We start from the raw sequence: 22,862 nt of genomic DNA on the forward strand, positions 1-22,862 counted from the left end.
TTTTCCCCAAGGACCACAGGATATACTAACTAATGCACTACACTACCCAGCCACCACCTTTTCCCCAAGGACCACAGGATATACTAACTAATGCACTACACTACCCAGCCACCACCTTTTCCCCAAGGACTTGGCAGTTGTTCATACAACAGTCAGCGTGTAAGGACCATTTGCAGCCTGATACAGAGAATTAGATTGCTACCTTGAGTGATGAAATAGGATCAGTTTGCACCCCGTTGACCTGAGCTGCAGCCACAGTAAAGACTCATTTGCACACATAGTAGAAGGCAGTCCAGATGCTAACACTTAATTTTTCTTTCCTTCCAAAGACAATCGCACCAGTCACCAGCAGCTTCCTCCCATCAACAAAACTCTCCCAAGTACACCCAGTCCAGCCACACCCAGACCAAAGAAACCATCTGTGCCATCCCTGCCACTGCCGTCTCCTGCAGCAAAACCAAAAGTACCACCGAAGCCTAAGGAGTGTAATGATGATGAGGTAATGCTTATATATGTAATTCTTTTGACAGTTTAAATGACTGATGACCCCACACCAATCTTACCTATGCAGCAATGCCACGGCTTGGTGTTTTTCATAGCCCCTGGGGTACAAGCAGTGACATGGAGGTACTGTGCCAATTCCTAGGGAACATTTGCCTACTTCAGGCGTCAAGAAGGTTCTTTAGACCATGGGAGAGTTTCTGCTCATATGTAACAAGCTACAGGCAACAAGGAGAGAGCAGCCTCAAAGGCCATGCCAGAACGAAAGAGAAGAGGGGGCTTTTATCCACCAGTCTAGAACTGGCATAATCTGTTAAAGGGTTTTCAGTCTTGGGAGAATCATCCCTGTAGGATAATATATGTCTGAAATAGCAGTCACTGTGAAATGGCAACTATTGTAAACTGCTGACAAGCCTTCAATACCAACTGTTTGTGGATATGATGGAGATTTAACTGGTAGATTTTGTTCTGCATTTCTCAGGATAATTACATTGTGCCAGTGGACAATAACGATGATAACTACATTGAACCCACAGAAAGCAGCATGTCACCACCTACGAGATGTGAGTTTTAGTCTTTTAAGCTAATAATTATTACCTCATTAGGAACAACAGCTTTAAAAAATTTATTGAATGAATGCCTGTTTCTAGGGTTCAAAAACAGTGGAAATGCAGCTACTAAAGAGTATGAAGCCAGCAAAAATGCAGTTAGCTTCTTTGGACCATGATAAGGCCAAGGAAAATCCTTTTTAACTTTATTGAAAGCCATGTTTAATTCCTGCCTCTCTCACTCAGCTGTTTCAAAGTCCAGCCCTTGTAAAACCACAAAGATTTTCATGGTATGTGATCCCACTCCTGATCCACGGGAGTCATAGCATTAAAATTCTGCTTGCTGAAGTGCCCCAAGAGAGGAACAAGCCTTTTTAGATTTTCAGTAGATAAAGACAGTCTTTGATTATATTTTTTTCTAACCTTACTATTTGAAATAGATTTATCTAGAGAGTGAAACTACTACAGGCCAAAGGTGAAAAGTAAAAAGAGAAGCGTATGTGATTCTACTCTTTGACATTATTGGCAGTATCAAACACGTTCATCCAAGGCATGAACACTGAATGTTTCCCTTTGAAAATGAGAGAAGTTTTCTGCCTCTGTTGATTTGTTTAGGGTCACAAGAAAAGGCTACCACTTTGACCTCCTTAATATTGATTCTTACCAATGTTGCAGTTAAGTTTTTTTAATACATTGGTGTATATATAAAAATATATTGTGCCTGTGTGTATATGTATATAGTAGACACACATGCACAAGTATATATGTATACAAATAAAATGGTTTTAGCTCCTGTGAACAGGTTTATGAAGACAACAAAGACAACCCCCTCCACTCCAAAGCCTTCTCTTACTTCTGATATGCAAGGTATGTGGAGTTTATATCACTGTTAAAGTAAAATAATTTTAAGACTGAGGAATATCAAATTATACCTTATGTATTCACAACACAAACCACATGACATACTTCAGTAAAACAAAACCATGTTCCACTTCAGGCTTTTCTATGTTGCAGTTGTTTTGTCCAGCCTGCATAGTAAATCTGTTTTAAGCATGAATAAAACTAGAACAAGTCATTTGTCCTAGACTAATTTATTTTTAGACTCTTGCTCTAGCAAGGGAACACAAATGGATCAATACATCAAAACCAATTATAGAGCAGTATGTTACTAATCCATTTTCACTATAGGAATCAGGACTTAGATTTTTAAGGTTGAATCTTAGTGTGATTTTAAAGAAATTCTGTATAGGCTGAAGTTTTGCATGTCCTATGTTCCCAGTCCTTAAAGTGTTCCCTTTTAAATTCTACAAAGAGTAATTTATTTGGAAAAAAAAAAGAAACAAAGCAGAAGCAAATATTTGCTTTTGTAAGTACAGATATACTTGCTTAACCTTTCTCAGCCCTGTTAAGTCTCAGTTGTTTTTCATCCTCATCATCTCATTAACTGCATGGAATGTAACCTTTAGAGACTGATCACGCAGTTGTTTAAAAAGCTTTGCATATTCATTAGCAATGTGTTTAACTTCCAAGTTGTAAAGTGCAAAGTTGCTTGGTTGTTGGTTTTGTTTTTTTTCTCCTGAATAACTTAAGATTGTTAGTTGCTTTCCTGGCATTTAAAAATACTGCAGCCTTTAAAAAACTTAGCCTCAGTCTTAGTCTTTCTGAAAATCAGTGTCAAGCAACAACCAGCTCCTGACAGATCTTACTAAATAAAACATCTCCCTCTGGTGGGAACTCAGACACTTTTCAGTGCAATAAAGGTGATGGAAGCCTGACATGAAATTTGTTGAAATATGGTTCAACTGTCACTGAAGAAACTGGACATAGATAAGGGTGCTGGAATTTGGGGGTTTGGTGCCCATAAATAAAAATACACACGTGGGACAGAGCTTAGGGATGGATGCTGGCCATGCAGCTGAGACAGCTTGTATGTAGAGATTCACCTGATCTCTTCCTCCCTGAGAGTCAAGGAAATTGTAAATGCTACCACAGACACGATGTTTTCCAAACTGTTCCAAGTTTGCACAGCACAAGCATTCATGTTGCTTTGGCAGGGGAATAAAAAGGAAAAACCACAAAACAAAGGTTGTAGGGTGAGGGGGGAAGGTTCAGTCACTATTTATTAGAATTCCTGGGCAGTTTCCTGGCATTTCCACTAGATCAGGCATCCCAGGGTTTTGGAAGCAGAATTAAATTTTGAGCAGGTTCTCCAAATTATTTTTCCATAGGCAGAAATAGAATTTATACTAATTCCTGTAACATGCAGCATGGTTTTGCTAACCCTAAACCTTTTTTAACTCCTTTCTACAGAAGTCTATGAGGTTCCTGAAGAAGAGGTAAGGCCTTTCTGTAGATTGACTCACACTTCTCTCAGGCAAAGCACAAATGTAATTGTGAAAAATAATAATGAAAACAAAAATAATTAAAAATCAGTCTTTCAAAGGGGAAAAATGCAAACAGGTATTTGCATTTAATGCTTTGTGACACTTCCACTACAAAAAAGTTGTAACCAATTCAAAAGGCCTTCACAACAGAATGAATAGGAAGGGGTTGAAGCCTGCCAGTCCTGTATGACAGTGATCCAGTTTGGAAAGCACCAGCCTATGGAAATGCTTTCCTGAGCAGAACTGCAGCAAAGGAGCAATGACAGTTCCAACACACTAATTTTCTGCCCGCTTGCTGGTACTAACATCACACGTGGCCAAAGCAGCATGCTTAGGGCTTCATAGATTTACTGGTGATGACCTTGTGCTGCTCCCATCCTAGTGCAGACTATCAGGCAAAGGTTCTACTAGAAATGTATACCACAAAGCACAAAGAAGATATTGCTGCAGTAACTTAATAGGATCATACACATGAGGTTTTTGGAATAAAAAAGTGACCAAATGATTCTGTGCATTTTCCCTTACAGGAAAAAACATTACCAGTGCCAGCAACCAGGTAATCCATTTCTATGAGTATTTGTGCATTACTTTTAAATTGTCAGAAAATATATTTTCTCATCAAGATACTGTATCTTTGAAAATTATATATATATACACACACATACATGTAGTAATTCTTTCTTTGCATTAGCTACACAAAGACTGTCTACCATTTCTGTTGATTTTAATAGCACAAAAAAACCCAAGTATTACAAAGAAATACCTCTTAAGATTAGCTACACAAAGACTGTCAACCATTTCTGTTGATTTTAATAGCACAAAAAAACCCCAAGTATTACAAAGAAATGCCTCTTAAGGGTACTTCCAATAATTCTGAAGGGGTGGGGAAAGAGATAGGTTACCTTCATATTCACTGTTTCCTTTCTTAATTTATGCTTTATTACTAGGTTCACCAAGCCACTTCCATCTATGCCTCCTCAGAATATGGAGCACTCCCACATGCACAGCACAACCAGAGAGTCACCTAAGCTGGATACTTCCAGGTAAGTCATCAGCAGCTTATATCAACAGGAAATACCAGCAGAGTCAAAATTGTCTCTTCTCTATCACATAGCCTTCAGGCAATAAGCAACTGCCAGGACACACCAATAGCTAAGGATGCTGGGACAAGGCCAAATGGGTGCTATTTTCTTGAATATCCCTTTAAGGATCCAATGCAAGGTTAAAAAAAATCTTTCCAGGCCAGTTTAAAGTCCTATTACTCATCTTTGCACTCTTACAAATGAGATATTTTGCAGAGGATGAGGTACAAGGATTAATTGTAGAGAAACTGGATACAGTAAATCCATTATTTATATTCTAAATCTCTGGAAGAAGAGAGGCAAAGGAAACTTGAGTATGCAACCTATTTCACTCATATCCCCAGAAGTGTAGGAAGTTGCTTTGTAATGACTGTCTCATCTCTAGGGCATTGCTTTGCAAAAACAGGCGGTATGGTGTTTGATGAGGTCCTGCACACAGCTGAAGGGTCCAGGACAGAAGCTCTCTTACAGCAATTCCACACTAGTGGCAGAGCCACTGCAATGGTGCAAACTGCAATTAAATCCATTTACTGTAGACCTCCTCCTCCTCCCTAGCTTTTGAAACACGTACTTGAGTCAAGCAATTAAATAAATCCTACTCATCTTAACTTATTGTGTCTATTTTCCAGAAATATTTTGCCTCTTCCCAGAAATCGACTTCATCCCAAAGCAGTGAGTAATTACTATGTCACTTTAGAAGAATGTGTTTAAACTTAGGCTATTTGTGTTTTTCATATATATAAGAATATATGGGTGTTTTTTTATTACCTGGATTAAATAGCAGAAACAGATGAGTCAATGTCAGACTGATCTAATATTGTAATTGTGGCTATTAATCTTTTTGACGAAATGGATACAGTAGATAGCTGTACTGAACCAAGAAAATTTTGAAATGTTTCAAGGGATGTATGTCTCTGCCCACAAAAAAAAAAAAATAAAAGGCTTATTGTATTAAAAAATACCATGTGAACTCCAGGAACCATATTTTTCTGTAGCACTGGGCTGTTTTACCCAATCTGAAGCACCTTCCTTGAGCCTCACTTCTCTCAGATGATGATGGATTCATGCTTTCTGAAAATGGAACTTCTCTTAATGTCAGACTTGGCAGTCTGAGTAAGCAGCACCACTACAAAATGCAGTCCATGGAAGAGTAACAAGTTTTGTGTGCCCAAGGCTCACTCTTCTTCCTCTACTCTTGCACCTAGTCAGTCCCTTCCACTGTGCTGAACAAAGTTTTCTGAAGCAAACTACCTGGAAACTTGCCTAACTGGAGCAAATGAGCTAAAGCAAATGCACAAAAAGTTCTTTTTCAGACAGATTAGATCCTTTAATTCTTCTGCATCATAGATCTACTAAGAGCTGGGCCACCACAAAAGAGTGAGCTTGTGGAACAAAGTACCATGAAACAGGGTGACAGTAACTGCATTAGAAATATGCATCAAACTCTGTCCCAATTCAGTGCTCTGAATGTCCTTAAGAAATAACCATCTTACCAACATTAGAGAAGTAACTGGTGCCCTTTTGAAAGGTACTTATTATATAGAAGTCTGATTCCCTAAAGTGGGAACCAGAAAAAAAAAGCATCTCAAAAAAAAAGGCTGGGAAAAAAATTGGAGCCCCTAAATTCTAGAATGGTGAAAATATGGTCTGCTCAGCATCATCCAGTCAGCGGAAGATGTATTCTTAGTATATTTAACCCTGCTGAAAAATTAATGCTTTCCAGTTCAGAAATGAAAGATGAACCAAAACATCTTGCTGAAAAATTCAGGGCAAATTCTCTTAACAATTGCAAGCCACCATGTGGCTATTAGAATGTTCGAAATTAAGTCAAGGCTTGCTACAATGTTTTGAATGCTGTCATAAAGCTGACAAATAGTATTCTGGATACTGTATGTATTCTGCACAAATATTTATTTAAACATTATTATATTACATTATCTGCTCTTTAATCTGTACTCTCTTTTTTAGTTCCCCTTCAATATAGTTCCTTTTCTAATTGCTTATCAAATGTAATGTATTTTTCTATTACAGGACCACGAAGCAAACAACAGTGATAGAAGTAAGTAGTCTGTAATGAAAACATGGCAATATGAGAGGGGTCAGTATGAGTTGTCATCATGTCACTGGTGACCTCAACATAGCACGCAGTGGAGTGTGTCAGTGTGAATTTTATTTGTAACAGTCAGCAGTAAGCAAAAACTGTTACTCAGCTGTTTCCTGCTATACTCAGACTGAAAGTAGGTTAAGCCAAAATTTAAACCAATGGATATTTTTTACTTTTATTACATTAACACTGAAATGACAGTGAGGAAAATCCACTGCTCAGACACAGCTAATTTTGCATACTAAATATGTCATTTGCATCTCCAGATCATAGCTTCAATAACGCACAAGAATCCAGATTTCCCACTGGAGCAGCTCCATCTCCGTTACCAAGGGGCCTGTGAGTGAAAAATAAAACTACTTCTTTGATGGGGAGGGGGCTAATAAGCATATTAGGAGCTAGCTCCTATCCATGCCTATGGCAATCAGAATTAATTCAGTGTAACTTTTCTTGCTATTTCATTATTTCTGGAGGAATACTGTTTGTGTGCCAGTGGCATTGCCTTTCATTGCCTGCCACTGATGGTAGATGCCAGCTGGACCACTTAATTTAGTCACACACTGCAGCAATAGTACATCCATGCCTATAAATGCAGAAAGTTGTTTTTCATTTAAACTCTTCTGCCACACCCTAGCTGTCATCTTACATATTGAGCAGAGTGTAGTTTCCCCGCATAAGTACCTTTCCTGAGTACCCACATTACATCTGATACTTCTTTTCTATCCTTTTTCTTTTCCCTCTAATTTTTATAGCTATCCAATAAGGATATGTATCCCAGCTTGACTACAAATATCTTGGGAATCAATAAATCTGATGCTGTGTTGCTCAATGGATATGTGTATCTGCTAATTAACCGTACTTGATCTTTTTGTTTTCAATCTGCAGAAAGAAAACTTCTAATGCAGTAAATTCACCAGTAAGTTGACTTATGATAATCAAATTATCTTTCTTTTTTATTTAGTATAATGCCTAATTTTATCATGAGTTTGGGTACAATAAAGACAAAGCGAGATTAACACGGAAAGGAAATAGTTGGGTGGCATCATATTAACTAAGCAGCAGGGAGAAAGCTCAAGTAGAAAATTCTTCTTCATAGGATCACAGAATCAACCAGGTTGGAAGAGACCTCCAAGATCATCCAGTCCAACCTATCACCCAGCCCTATCCGGTCAACTAGACCATGGCACTAAGTGCCTCATCCAGGCTTTTCTTGAACACCTCCAGGGATGGTGCCTCCACCACCTCCCTGGACAGCTCATTCCAAAGGCAAATCACTCTCTCTGGGAAGAACTTCCTCCTAATATCAAGCCTATACCTACCCTGGCACAACTTGAGACTGTGTCCCCTTGTTCTCTTGCTGATTACCTGGGAGAAGAGGCCACCCCCCACCTGGCTACAATGCCCCTTCAGGTAGTTGTAGACAGTAATAAGATCACCCCTGAGCCTCTTCTTCTCCAGGCTAAACACCCCCAGCTCCCTCAGCCTCTCCTCATAGGATTTGTGTTCCAGGCCCCTCACCAGCTTTGTTGCCCTTCTCTGGACACGCTCCAGCACCTCAACATCTCTCTTGAATTGAGGGGCCCAGAACTGGACACAGCACTCAAGGTGTGGCCTGACCAGTGCTGAGTACAGGGGAAGAATAACCTCCCTTGTCCTACTGGCCACACTGTTCCTGATGCAGGCCAGGATGCCATTGGCTCTCTTGGCCACCTGGGCACATTGCTGCCTCATCTTCAGCTTACTATCTATCAGTAACCCCAGGTCCCTTTCCTCCTGGCTGCTCTCCAGCCACTCAGTCCCCAGCCTATAGCACTGCTTGGGGTTGTTGTAGCTAAAGTGCAGAACCCTGCACTTGGCCTTGTTAAATCTCATCCCATTGGCCTCTGCCCACCCATCCAGCCTGTCCAGGTCCCTCTGCAGGGCTCTCCTACCTTCCAACAGATCAACACCTGCTCCCAGCTTGGTGTCATCTGCAAACTTACTGATGCTGGACTCAATCCCCTCGTCCAGGTCATCAATAAAGATATTGAACAGGACTGGGCCCAGCACTGATCCTTGGGGAACACCACTAGTGACTGGCTGCCAAGTGGATGTGACACCATTCACCACCATTATTAAAGGAATGTTTGGATTCGGTACTGTAGGATGTAACAAAAACAGTACAGGAACTGAATGGGAACACAGGCTGTTCAGATATACTTCCTGTAAGAAAGATGCAGGGTTTTACCAGAATTTGCCAGAGATTTTCCAGTAAGCATTTTATCATTAGAAAACTCTGCTGATATCTCTTATGGGAGAAAGTGAGAGAGCTGGTTGAAATATTTCAAATAAATTAATTTGAAAACTATTTTGAAACTGACAGTTTATTGTTTCAAATTAAGAAAAAAATAAACTGAAGGGTTGGAGAATTCTTACTGTGAGCTGAACTGACAATTTTAGCTTTCAGTAAAACACAATGTGTTGAATTGGTGAGCACAGCTCGACAGAGATGAAAATACTAAAATTTTGATTCATAAGTATTTATGATAGACCCTTCATTTTCAGGCTTCAGAACAAATAATTTGTTACACCATAAACTTACTGGTGGGTGTTTGGGAGAAAAGAGAGAAAGAAAGAGAGAAAGACAGAAAGAAAGCACACATCTCTAGATTTTACTTTGGTCCATATAGATTTTTATGCTAACTAGGATTCTTTCCACATCCACTTTGCAAAATGCCAAGCTTCAAGGTCGTACAGCTAGAGGTTCTTCACAGAATGGCCATGTCCCTACCTCCTAATTCTTCCAGGGTACTGTCAATTCTAAATCTAATCTAATTCACAAAGAAAGTAAAAATGTTTGCTGTACAAGTCGTTTTCCTTCTGTTCTATTGCAGAAACCATGTTTACCTTCCAGAGAGATCTTAACTGCAAATGAAGGTAAATTATCTACCCTACTGTGAAAGGGACTTACATGAACTTAATTTTCTTTTTATTAAAAACATGAAGCAAACAACACATTCAGTTTATTCTAGGTTTTTCAGGGGGATTTAGTTGTAGCAATTTCAAAATGGATCTAGCCAGCCACAGTTGCACTAAATATCATTCTTCTCTTAAAGAAGCCACAGAAAAACTACTCAGGTCACAGGCTGCGTAACATACAACGTAATGCAACAAGCAATGCACCACACAGTCCTCAAAGTGGAGAACAGGGAAGGGAAGGCAGAGTGCAAGTGCATCATTCTGGAATCAGTGAGAACCTCACATGGAGCTGATTCCCGGCAAGAGCCAGTCTCGTGCACAGGTGGAAAAATGCATCTCACGCCTGTGCAAGGCAGCAGCTTCCCAGGTCAAACTGAGCAAGAGTTGCTAAAACAGGGGTGATGCAGCCAGCCACACCTCCTCCAGGGGAGCTCTTGTAGGCAGCCTGCCCCAGTGTTGTCCCCCATGTCACACAACTAGCCTCTCAGAAGGCAAGTCTCCCACTGAGGCCCTGCAGGCATTCATAACACAGCTATTTGCCTAGAAACCTGGTGTTATACCACTAGTTAATAACAAAAAGTAGCAGGGTGGCAAGCTGCCATGAAAGGAAACACACACACCCAAAACTGTAATAAAAGAAAACCTCCTTCAAATACTGGGGCTTTCTTATCTGGGACAATTTATTTCTGAAGAAATCTTGACTCCAGAATTTGTTTTCTCAAACTACAGAAAAACCTACAGCAGCAGAACGACGAAGTTCCAGCCAAGAGCTTCCACTTCCACACATTCCAAGTGGTGCCCAAAAGTAAAATCCAGTTTTATCATCTTCTTAGTATTTCAATGTTTACTACTGCCTCATCTGAACACAGCTGTGAGAGGTTCAAAGGGGAGCACTGTTTTCTCTGTACCCTATGTTCTTTGTGAAAGTCCCACTTCTTGAAACCTCATGGTAAATGCATCCAAACACTTTAAGTGCCACCAAAAATCATGGGAGAACATAATCTCTACTTAGGTGATGGAGATTTAAACTAGACATTTAAATTGCTAATTGTCAGTACAAGTGGGATATGACTACTTTTAATACCTCTATCTGGCCTTCATTTCTCAGTGGGCAAACGGGTGAGATGGAACACATTCTACCACTGCATGCCTCAAATACACAATTTGGGTATTTTTCAGTATTGGGTAGGTCTCCTTGGACCTTTGTGTAACCTCTTGACATTTATTTCAGGCCTGTGCTCCAAAAGTCCTCAATTCTGCCAAGTAAGTATAATTTGTCTTTTTAATTAAATACAATTATATTTTCAAATTTGAATTATTCCAAGATGTTATGCATCTTCACTAGTTTGCAATTAACACATGTCTCTGTAATGCAGACAAATAGATCAAGTACCCAGGGGCTTCACTCAGGTAGTAAAATTAAGGGAGTGTGTCACAGTTACTGTATAAATCAATGGAAATTGTTTGTCTCAGTCCCATTTGTGACAAAATAATTTCTACTACTAAATTTCTACCAAAGGCAGTTTGGGTCAGTTCCCGTAACAAAGATTCCATCAGTCTTCCTTGCCACAGAAGAAGCCTAAATATGGCATTTCTAGGCTATTTCAAGCTTTTGTTGCCTAGAAGCCAGACAGCTTATTATTCAATCCAGCAATGTATTTTTTTCTCTACCAGAATAAAAAACAGAAAGGTATTTTTATAGTGGCAAATGCTAAAGCTGTTCTGTAAGTAATACTTTCAAAGAGGGGCTTCATTTCAGTTCACAGTTAAAAGCAAATTAGGTACTATGTATATGAATTCTCTTTTCACAGAAGTATAAATTAGCTCTAACATATCTCTAGTTATGCTAGCAGACACTTGTCTGCCATTCCTACATGCCCCTTTTTTGCACGTATTTCAGCCTGAACAGACATTTTACACTGTAAATGGATTAGAGAACTGCACATAGAAATCTGCAAGTGGTTGTAGCTTAAATTTAAATGCTGTTATTAGCTCTTCCTGGAAATGTTTGCCTGATGTATGTTGCAATTACATCCCCTGTGCTTTGGAAGTATAATGATGGATTGTACTCATGCTCTGCTCCTGTTGCACAACTGATGTGCTTGAACTTGTAACACAAAATTTTACTAATCCCTAAAGCCTAACTAGTCCTTGAAGTCATCTGGTGCTAAATGACGTTCCAGTTAGTAAAGTTTCTTTAACACACTGTTTTCTGTGCCAGGTCCAATAACAGTTTAATCACAAATAGAATTGGTCCCAATCACTAATGTCCCCATCAGCATCACCTGTTGTCTCTTCCATACAAGCCCGGTGATAACTTCCATAGTCTTCATAAAAAGTACCAACTTTCCATATGGCACAGTATCAAATGTTCTGCTGAAGTTCAGATTAGGTACAGTACCTATTTGTAGAACTCTGATATTTAATGAGAAGAGATGCAACACTTAATCTACTTGGGTAAATTTCAGATCTTCTCTTGCTAGCTGTACCTTTACCTCCAAATCTTAGGTTTCTTTCGTTCAAATTCTCTCCTAGGGCCTTGGGTTCTGTGGAGTCAGACAAAATGGCCTGTAGTTGCTCAGGTCAGTTTTACTACTTCAATTGTAGACATTATGTTTGGTATTCTTTAATCATGTGGTATCCACCCTGACTTAAAATGTATTGAAAAGAATTGCTACCTGCCCTGTAATTATGTGCCAGTTTTTAAATTTTCTGAGATAATTTTTGTCTGGGTCCACAGATTCAATTGTATTAAGCCATTTGAGCTTTGTGTCAAATTTCCATTTCTATATGAGAACTATTATTGGTCTAGTACCTAGATCTTATCTTTAAAATCAGTACAATTCTTACTGCTGACAGTCCCACATCTCTTTCCTTTTTCACAACTAAAAAAAATCTTGTTATTTGTTTCTATTTACTTTTGTAAAGTGGAATTCAGCCTGACTTTTGGCAACTTACTTTATTCATACAATGAACTGTAGCTTTTAAATCTGGTCAAAATTTGACAGAAAACACCCAGAATTAATAATATTAAATAGCTTTTATCAAGTGATTATTGATTCATTGAGAGCTAGAACTGCTTCTTAACATATCTTCCCTGTATCTGGAATGCAGCAGACAGATAGTTCCATCTTTACCTCAAAACAAATTCTAAACCCACTTCACATAGGTGTCTGAGCTCTCTGGTCCAACTGAATTTTTTAATTCTGAGTCACTCTATACTCTCCTTATTGATTTCTATCAAAGTCTGAATCAGAATTATATTAGTGAAAACTTCAGAATGTAGTCTGCAAAGTATCATAATAGGTGAGTACTAACAATCCTAGTAGCATTTTTTTTCCAACAAGTAAAACAAACAAGAAAGAAGAATTCTTGTAACAGAATAAATAACTTCCCACAATCACCTTCTCTGCTGTAATGATACTGATTTGTACCCAACTCTGATCACAAATACCTATAGCAGAAATTTGTACTATCTTTAGCCAAGGTTGTTTTACCAGAAAACAATTACCTATACTTATTTCCTATGTTTCTGTAATATCATTGCTAGGCAACACTACACAACTATTTCCCTTCTAACTCCTTAACTCTTCAACACCTGTATTTCACTCCTAAGAGCTATCTTCTAATATGCTTTATTGCAATTACAATTAAGCTTCTTACTCTTGCCTACTAGTTCTGCTTCTCTTTTTAGCTGATTAGACTTCCTGCACATATATACAAACATTTTGGTTGTACTATATTAGTGAAAAATTATCTTTGAGTTGTATTTGTTTTCCTTACTCCTTGACCTATGTGCCTACTTATCACACTGGACTGAGTGCTTCTGCATTGTGTTCCTGCATTTTCTTCATCTACTACTACACTGATTCACTCAGGTGGTGGTGGTTGATGTCCTTGGAAACAAACAAACAAAAAAACTCCAACTGCAGTTTGTTAACCAGACTGCTATTAACAAAACTACTGCTCTGTTTTGAGCAGGCAAGAGTCCCAGGGCCCATTCATTACAGTAGGTAGCTTTCCTGTGTGAAACCAAAGGTCAGGTCAAGTGTTTATACAGATCTCCCAAAGACCCTGTAACAAATCAATTTCTGACTGTGTAACAAACATACTTTGAAAACTTCACATGTTCTTCTTTCTCTTTTCTAGAGGTGCCAGAAGCTGCAAACCATTCTCTGGGTACCTCCCCTCGTAGCAGAATTTCATCTATTTCTAGTATTGCAGACCAGGTACAACACTAGCTAAATTCGCATTACAAAAATCTTTTTATACTTTACTTATTTCCTCCCCTGCCTCCTTTTTAAATAAAAATCATACACTTTTTGTAGATGGCATCCATGTCCCCTTTTACAGTGAAGATTTTCTGTAGCACAAATAATCTGAATGATAGCTTTCATAAGAAAAAATCCAAACTAAACAAATAAAAAACAAACCCACAAAAAACCCAAACACTAAAAAAATGCTTAGAACAGAGAGCACAGAAGAGCTACAACAAACTGTAGAAAATTGAGTAAATATCATTTTACCAGACCTTGGAACTCTGCCAAGCCACTTTAAACAAAACCTGAAAACACTTTTTAGTTTCAGATCTTCCTGACTCCCCAGTTGATACTAAGAAATCTGTACTTAAGCCTCTAGACTTTGACATAGATGCCTGTAAAAAGTCAGTTGCCTACATTTCTTCCTGATTTATTTTTGTACATACTATGTCCTGAAAAAGATCTAATGTGCACCAAGCAGATGCAATGAAGCCACTCACAGATATCAGCATTAGCCTGTGCTAATATGATGTGTTAGGATATCCTAGGAATTTGTAGGAGGAAACGGGTGCTCTGCTGACTGGCCCAACACAGCAGGATGCAGAGGGTGAAATCGCTTCTATGAACATTCTTTGCCTCCTCTGTTGTGGTTTGGGGTGTGAGCACAATTTTAAGAACAGAGCATAAAGTCTCTACTACTCCTCTTGGAGGATAATGCTCTGATGCCATCCTGATGTCTCTGGCAAGCCCTACTCCTTTCTCTTCCCTTCTACAGGCCTCTTCTCATTACAGCTAATGTTGTCAAGTTTACAACCAACATTTTTCCCCCTTGTTTTATTACATTAAGCTTTGAATAATCTAATCAAATTCAAAGTCATTTTCATTTCGGAGCTATTCCCCTTACTCATTTAGATGGAGACCTCAAAAATCATTCTTACTAGCCTAGGATTCTCAAACAAGGTAAAAAGAGTTCTGTTCAGTGCAAAACAAAGGCTCTATTATACAGAGTCGGTAACATTAAATGTTCTAAAGCCTGACATGATAAATATAATACAACAGTGAAGAATACAGAGGACTTAGAAGTTCTGGGAAAATTCTAACAGTTATGTCATACTAGATATTTATTATAAAAAATGCTGTCACATAACTAATCCACTAGACACTAAATAACAGCTTGTAGCAATTACATTTGCAGTTTTTATGTAACAGCCATGGGCAAAAATAGAACTTTAACATTCACTTTGTTCTGTTAAAAAAAATTAGTATTAACTGTTATTTTCCCACTGCACAATACAGGTGCTTGCAGATAATTCATGCCCATAAGGTTCAGTATTTATTGTTCCCCATCCAAACTGGCAGCAGCTATTTGCTTCCAGATTATAGACCATGCGTACTGCTAGAAGAGAGGTCTGGAGCCAGCTGGCTCCATGTTCTATTGAGCAGTTCCCTTTACTGGCCTCATTCTCTGAGTGGCTGAGTATCTTGCATACTTGCATTTCCCCTCAACCTACCTTTTTCTAGTGCATAGTGTGACTGGAGAAATACATGGAAGAACTCTGGAGATAAAGGATAAAGTTGTTTGTTGTGGCTCCAGATAATTTAAGAATTCAGTGCAGTTCCCCCCAAACAGAGGCTCTGTTCTCTCTCCACTACCATCTCCCCTCACAGTGATAGGCTTCCCTGGCATTGCTCTGATCCTGCAGTGGGATGAGGCCAACTCATTAAACTGACAGAAAACCAGCCCAGTAGGGGAAAAAAAAACAAACCAAAAATCAAACGAAAAAACCCACACACAACAAAGAATCAATGAAAAACACAAACAAAACAAACAAACAAAAAAGGACCAAAAAAAGACTAAACAAACCTGGTAACTTTCTTTTTTTCCCCTGCAAGATTACTAAAGGGAGTTATCTCAGTATGGAATCAGATGAAAAACAACAGTATGAGCACAAGAGAGAAGCCAAGACATTTCCTTTTTGGCAGTGAAAAGCCAGCACCTAGACCAGACCAACAGCTCAGCCATAATGTGCAACTTCATCTTTAATCTGTTTTGCACAGAGGTGATAAAGCTTGTCTGAAAATTAATGTTATCATTAAGCTTGTTACCATAAAGTTGGAACAAAAGGGTTCAAATTACCAGGAAGGATAATACCCAGAAGTATTCATTAGGAAATTCCCTCAGCACTATTTCTAAAGTCTTTCCACTCATTTTAGTTAACTTTTGCATCAACCTTCTCAGAAAGAAGTCACTCTTTATGATTACTGGTTTCCTAAAATGTTAATCTTTTAGCTACTGGAAGTCTAATAATGCATAGGTGTCATGTTTCTAATTCCTTATCCTGTCCTTGTAGGATTTCTTTTTGTACATATCTAAAACCCCATACATTTTCCCTAAACTCCTTTCCTGTTCCTAAATGTACCCTCAACTCTGTGTCATCTTACTACCCAGTTCTCTACCACTTCTTTCTCAATTTATGATCTCATACCTCTCACTTCCAACCAAAACTGAATCCATACCTCATGTCTAAGGTGAAAGCACTGAGGGATAAACTGATGTATTAGTAGAGGAACGCCATTAATTGCTCCTGTTTTGTAGGACTCTACTGGTCCTTATTTGATAAAACCAAAAAGCAAAAGATGCATTCATCCAACTAAGCACTATCCAGATGGCAGTAACTGTAATCATGTTCACAAAAGCATCAAGCATATGGGAAACTTCATTCCCAAATCTTAGATGCCTACTAAATCAGGACATTTCATTGGCCTATCCCACAGCTGAGCAACATTTAAATTGTTAATGGCCAATTTATTCCCCAACATTTTGTGGGTACCTTCTCTAAACTCTATTAGAATACCTTCCTGCTTGAAAAGTGACAAGCTATCCTCCAATTGAACCTGACTACTTCAGTTCCCTTAGGCTATTTTTCTCTTTTCTGTCATTTATCAGCCCTCTATCACATACCTGTTACCACTGTTTCGACACACTAGTCCTTGCTCCTTGGCAAAGAATTTTCGGAATTGTGTGTCTTCTAGTCTGCATTTGAGTTCTTAACTACCACAATTGAATAGTTACTCCCCTATGAGGTCATATTCTTTATTTTTTTGTCATTATTTTTTTACAAGGGAAACACTCTTTCTTCCCAGGATGCTGCCATTCATAGTAAAGCATGGTATGCTGCCACCTGTGATAGGAAAACAGCAGAAGATGCATTGTACCGATCAAACAAGGTAAGTCACTTTTAAAGAACGCCTGCTTTATGGAGAGACTTCAAATTTCAAAAATAAAGACAATCAGAAATATTCTTTAAAAATTAGGTGTCTGCTGAACAAGTCAGACTGCTGCACCATGCAAGTACTTTCAAATGTGAAATCATTGTGGTGAAACCATGCAACTATGGTTTCCATCCCAAGACAAAGTTGCGTCAGCATGACTCAGACTGGTGCACTGCAGAGAAAGCTACTCTAGACTGGAGCTGAGGATGATCTGACAGCTCACATACATTCATTAAAATGGAAAGCTGAGCCCCTTGACTTCTAAATGATCTCCACCAGCTGAGCCCCCTGACTTCTAAATGATCTCCTCCACAGTCCAGTGGCTCATGTAAAACCAGCTACTATATAAAAGTCTGATGTTCCTGTGCATTTAGGTATTTGGAGAATTTGAGTTCTCTCAAGTAGTCTGTGGTAGAAAAGCTAGTGTCACAGAAGCAAACAGTGACATGTAGAGGGGTGTTCACAGCATTAGGTATGTTTCCACTCTTGCTCAGCTCCATGAAGCAGGATAAGAGGGCAGAGCGCTAAGATTATGACCAGTCTCGGCTACTGCTAGCTAGTAAGCACTGAGCAACACTGTCAGTAGGTGTAGGGGCTCATCTTTATGAAAGTGTTTTTTTCAGCTCTGGAGCAAACAGTATTTTGACCTCTCACTGCTTTCTTGCCTGCCACTGACAGTAACTTAATTTCCTAATAATCTGTGGACCACAATAGGCTGCGGCCACTCTGTGTTTATCTCTTTATTTCACTGACTGAGAGAACAGGCAGCAACAAAGATGTCTCTTAAATGACACCTACTTCTTATCTCCTTATTTACAGTTTTTCAAATGGGAGAAAAGGGTTTCATCCTAAAATAGATTAAATTATTAAGATGAAGACTAAGTTGTTAGGAAAAACTAAGTTGAATGCACTTACCACTTCTCTCTTTTCAGGATGGATCTTTTCTAATAAGAAAGAGTTCTGGACAGGATTCGCGTCAGCCATACACACTGGTTGTGTTTTACAACAGAAGAGTATACAATATTCCTATACGATTTATTGAATCAACAAGACAATATGCACTGGGCAGAGAAAAAAGTGGAGAAGAGGTGAGATGAAGTGCTGGGATTTTTTTCCTAACAGTTTTCCATTCTATACTTTTAATAAGAAAGGATTAAGAGATATTGCACTACAACAAAAAAGATTCTTCATGAATCAGGATAAAAGTATATCATATATAATGACTGATTTATCAAGTGAGAGAAACCAGTGTAACATCAGTTCCTGCATCCTGTAATAAAAGCACAGATCAAGCTTCAAACAAAGAACTCTCTTCAAAAGTTATCAACATCAGAGAGGCAGACACTAGATAAATTCTACATCTCTTTACAATTCTCTATTCACCTTCTACCTTAGATTCTAGGTTGTTTCTTAGAAAACCACAAAGAGCTACACTCAAAACCAAACCAAAACAAACAAACTCCAAAAAAAAAAAACAAAACCCTACACCCAAAACCCAGCCCTCTATCCAAAATGAGAGTGACAAGGAGATTAGAAGTACCATCACATAAACAAAAAAACTTAAACTCCAGTTCTAAAGTGCAAAGATCACTGGTGGCTATATACCACACAGATAATTAATCTCACAGCACACCAGAAACTTGGAACCCAAGTATCAGTAGAAATCAGTGTCACAGAGTAGGCTTGCCTTAGCCTAATTATGTGCCTCCCAGACAATGGTTTTGAGGTTACAGGACAAGAAATAGCCTGGAGCTCATCTGCCCTTCAATAAGGAATCCAAAATTGCTTCAGAAGAAAGAGAAGGTAGTCCAAAATCTGTATTTCACCAATGACCAAAAAGAAATGCAACAGACCTAGCAAACTCTGGATATTCATTTACAATGACAAATATTAAAACAGATAACTAAAACAATTCCTATTGATGGCCATCTGTACCATATTACTCCTGGAGATCACCTTCTCTCTGAGGTGGCTGAACTACAGAAGCAGCAGCTTCTAAAATGCCAAGAGTCTGCAGCCTGATATAAATTAAGGTAAACTGAAAGCAATGTCAGTTTAATATCCCATGTAACTTCTGTTGTTCAGTTTGTGCAAATGGCAATCAGAAATGGAAAGGAGCATGAGATGAGACAGGTAGCGGCCACAGGATTTTCCACTGTCCAAATTTAATGTTTATGACCAGAATCAAGACTAAGAGCAGGATCAGTGCACTTACTAAAAGCAGAGCAGGATTTCACTCTCTTCATACTCATAGGCCCACTCTATTCAATGGTGGAGAAGCAAAGATAAAAAGATGATGCAATTACTGTTAACATTAAAGCACTAATGAAAGCCAGGGCTCATTAATTTTTGTTTTCTCCATCCAGCGTTTTGACAGCGTTGCTGAAATAGTAGAGAATCATCAGCACACCTCTCTGGTTCTAATTGACAGCCAGAACAACACAAAAGACTCAACAAAACTGAAGCACATTGTAAGAGTTTCTTAAGTCTTTCTGAACTGCTACAATGAAGACTCTTTAAATCACTTCTTTCATCACCCCAGAATATTTGGACCAGGTATTAAAAGAGACAAATCCAAAATGATGGAATGTACTCTTTAAGAGCACCTACCAAGTAGTACAAAATGTAGTTCATCAAGCTAAAGGCTACATGATGTTCACCAGAAAAGCCTTCATACTTCAACATGAGAAGCCAAAGTGGATCTACTCTCATCTGTGGTTTCCATCTGTAACAACACCAGTATTCAAAGTCACGTGAAGAACTACATACCACAGAGCCTGGTCCTTTGACTGCTATTTAAAGGTAGATTTCCTATAGGACGTTTTCACTGAAGTGAGAATACCTACCATGATCTACTCTTTCCATTTGGAACATTTATCACAGATCACTGCTTTCAGCAGTTTCTTTGAAAAGTGCACATCCCCAGAACTGAAGAGTAACTTGACTTCACCTACTGCTGTGTACAAGCTGAAAATAGAACTGTACTTCATGTGATGAGTGGCAATAAAGCTGTCTAAATATTTTGGATTAATGGACATGTGTTGTCCTTTTACTCAGGCTTTACTCAGTTTCATTAATTTTTTTGCTTGTAATTCCAAATGTGCAAACAATTTTAAATGCTGTGTAATCAGTAAGTGTATGGAGGCACTGCTTTGCATCCTGCAAGCAAGAAAGCATCAATTCATTACTGATATGTTAATGCATATATTCATGTGTTTCTTCACAAGTTCTGCTGTTACAACAACTACCACTTTTTAAAGCTTTAGCACGTAAGTTTCACATAATCACAGAATTGCTTTGCTTGGAAAAGACCCTCAACCATTATCTAATTCTGGTGCTAAACCATGTCCCTTGGTACCCCATCTAAGTATCTTCTAAACACCTCCAGGAACGGAGATTCAAGCACCTCACTTGGGGAGTCTACTCCAGTATCTTCTAATCCTTATTTTATCTAATATCCATTCTAAACCTCCTGTGGTGCAACCTGAGGACATTTCCTCTCATTCTAGCGCTTACTACTATGGAGATCACCATCCACATTGCTACAGCTTCCCTCCAGGTAGTTGTAGAGAACAAGGTCTCGCTTCAGCTTCTCCAGGCTAAATAACCCCAGTTCCCTCAGCCATTTCTCTTAGGATTTGTTCTCCAGACCCTTCACCAACTTTGTTGCCTTTCTCTGGACATGCTCCAGCAACTGAATGTCTTTCACGTAGTGAGGACCCCAAAACTGAACACAGTTCATTAGCCTCACCAGTGTTTACAAGGGGACCACTTCCCTTGACCTGCTTGTCCCATTCTTCCTCATACAGGCTAGGATGCTTTTGACTTTCTTGGCCACCTGAGGACACTGCTGGCTCATATTCAGCCAGCTGTTGATCCACTCCCCCCCAGGTCTTTCTCTGCTGGGCAGCTTTTCAGCCACTCTTTCCAAACCTGGAGCATTCATGAGATTGTTGTGGTTCAAGTGCAGGACCCAGCACTTTGCTTTGCTGAACCTCCTATAATTGGCCTCAGTTCATCAATCCAGACTGTCCAGGTCCTTCTATAAAGCCTTCCTACCATCAAGTAATTTCCACAAAGGCTAAAGTGGTGAAAATTACCTTGATTAATATATACATTGTAATGAATGTTCGGAATCAACAGTAAATTGCAATCATTTTTTTTTAAGAATGGTTGTTGACTAGTTCAAGAAGTGTTTATTTCACTGGACCTGAAAATTCATCCATGTTAAACTGACTATACACACACGTTTTGGGGCTTAGTTCCACATAAGGCAGTGTTCTCTAGGATTATCTGCAAGGCACTTGCAAAGCTTCAGCAAGTCACTCATAGTTATGCTGCTTCTACGAGTAATGCATGTGTCTTCTAGAAAGAACTACATAGTCCTATGACAGAGATGTTCAGCACATGGCTACCTCCCCTACTGCATCTCAGTTTCTTCCCTCTGCATACAGACTTTACACAAGCCTACCTATGGCAAACTGCTCACAATACTACATAAATGTAATGTTTAGTATATTTTTCAGTTGGTATTGATATTCTACTAATTCTACACATAGGGCTAGTGTAATGTTTAGAACAATTAAGATAGCCAAGTTAAGGCTTCAAAAATAACAAAAATCATTACTATTTGCAAATTTAATTTAGTCTTATATGTGACTATTATTTTGTTACAGGAAACATCACTTTAGGTTACTATTTCAAACAATACTCAAAATGGAAAATACTCACCAGCCACTCAGTCTTTAGATTTTTTTGCACTGATCTAGAGTTCCCACCTTAATCATTCAAGTACTATGCAGTACTTAAACTTTGTTCTTTAAAAAAATGTAGGTTTCTCATTAACCTTCATATGCTGCTCCTCACAAGAGTCTGCTCCTCAAACACTGCTGAGCTGAATGTGTAGTATCACAACCACTGTACAACTAGAGGAAAAAAAGGCATAAAAAAAGTGAAACTCAAGTGTATTGTATTTTCTTTTAAGCTAATTAGTGCTTGGAGCTGAGGGTGAAAAGTATGGAGCACACTATGTTAAAAATTCTGACACTATTGCTTCAACAGCCAGTGCAGAATCTAGGAAACAGTAACTTGGTGCAATCCTATACCTGACACTTTATCTTACAATTGTTGTGGTGCCAGCAGCTGCCACTGCTTAATGCTGTCAGGTGTTTCTACTAGGTAGCAGATATGTCAGTCCTCTTACAGACCTAGCAACACATCTCTCCTCCATATTTGATATTTTTAGCTTCAATTTTTTTTAAAAGACTTAAAACAACTAAAACATTGGCTCTGAAGTATTTTTGTGTGTCTGAGCACTCAGGGCAAAGTATCATAAATCACTAAGACACAAAGAAGTGGAAGTGCTATCTGCCTACCTGATACAGAAAGGACTACAGTGAGAACTATACATCATTCTTGACACTGCTGTTCCATGAAAAAGAACTTGCATTCTCAAAACTCCAAGTGTTCCAACAAGCAAGTTATGAAACTACATCCCAAATCAGCAGCAGTAGGCAGATATTCCTAGGAAGTGTTGTAGAGAAAGGTCTCATATGACAATATCCCTGGAATAAGTATTAAACACATGTTTTTTGTTAAAACACTGGGATTACTGAGAAACTATGATTTACTGATGAATATATCCTGCAAATAATAGACAATGGGCTAGAATTTAGGCCTCTTCAAGGCCACTTTGCACAAGAATATGAATATTGTGCAAACAACTGATGTTGCATTTCCACTTATTTCTGTAT

General features: G+C 38.7%; 1 protein-coding gene across 4 annotated transcripts in view; it reads left to right on the plus strand.

Moving 5' to 3' along the window:
- BLNK (B cell linker) overlaps nucleotides 1–20,144 on the plus strand; it is a 43,060-nt gene extending 22,916 nt beyond the window's left edge. For all 4 annotated transcript variants that reach the window (XM_064144666.1, XM_064144667.1, XM_064144664.1 and 1 more), the window contains 17 exons: nucleotides 330–499; nucleotides 983–1,064; nucleotides 1,839–1,916; nucleotides 3,360–3,385; nucleotides 3,961–3,989; nucleotides 4,381–4,476; nucleotides 5,145–5,187; nucleotides 6,547–6,574; nucleotides 6,886–6,958; nucleotides 7,505–7,535; nucleotides 9,493–9,535; nucleotides 10,307–10,382; nucleotides 10,809–10,840; nucleotides 13,727–13,806; nucleotides 16,981–17,064; nucleotides 18,042–18,197; nucleotides 19,476–20,144. In XM_064144666.1, coding sequence (XP_064000736.1) covers nucleotides 330–499; nucleotides 983–1,064; nucleotides 1,839–1,916; nucleotides 3,360–3,385; nucleotides 3,961–3,989; nucleotides 4,381–4,476; nucleotides 5,145–5,187; nucleotides 6,547–6,574; nucleotides 6,886–6,958; nucleotides 7,505–7,535; nucleotides 9,493–9,535; nucleotides 10,307–10,382; nucleotides 10,809–10,840; nucleotides 13,727–13,806; nucleotides 16,981–17,064; nucleotides 18,042–18,197; nucleotides 19,476–19,595 — 1,247 coding nt within the window. In that variant the 3' untranslated portion in view covers nucleotides 19,596–20,144. The remainder of the gene's footprint in view (nucleotides 1–329; nucleotides 500–982; nucleotides 1,065–1,838; nucleotides 1,917–3,359; nucleotides 3,386–3,960; nucleotides 3,990–4,380; nucleotides 4,477–5,144; nucleotides 5,188–6,546; nucleotides 6,575–6,885; nucleotides 6,959–7,504; nucleotides 7,536–9,492; nucleotides 9,536–10,306; nucleotides 10,383–10,808; nucleotides 10,841–13,726; nucleotides 13,807–16,980; nucleotides 17,065–18,041; nucleotides 18,198–19,475) is intronic.
- Nucleotides 20,145–22,862: the final 2,718 nt, after the last annotated feature.

The sequence above is a fragment of the Pogoniulus pusillus genome, chromosome 6 (assembly GCF_015220805.1).
Source record: "Pogoniulus pusillus isolate bPogPus1 chromosome 6, bPogPus1.pri, whole genome shotgun sequence".
Taxonomy (NCBI): domain Eukaryota; kingdom Metazoa; phylum Chordata; class Aves; order Piciformes; family Lybiidae; genus Pogoniulus; species Pogoniulus pusillus.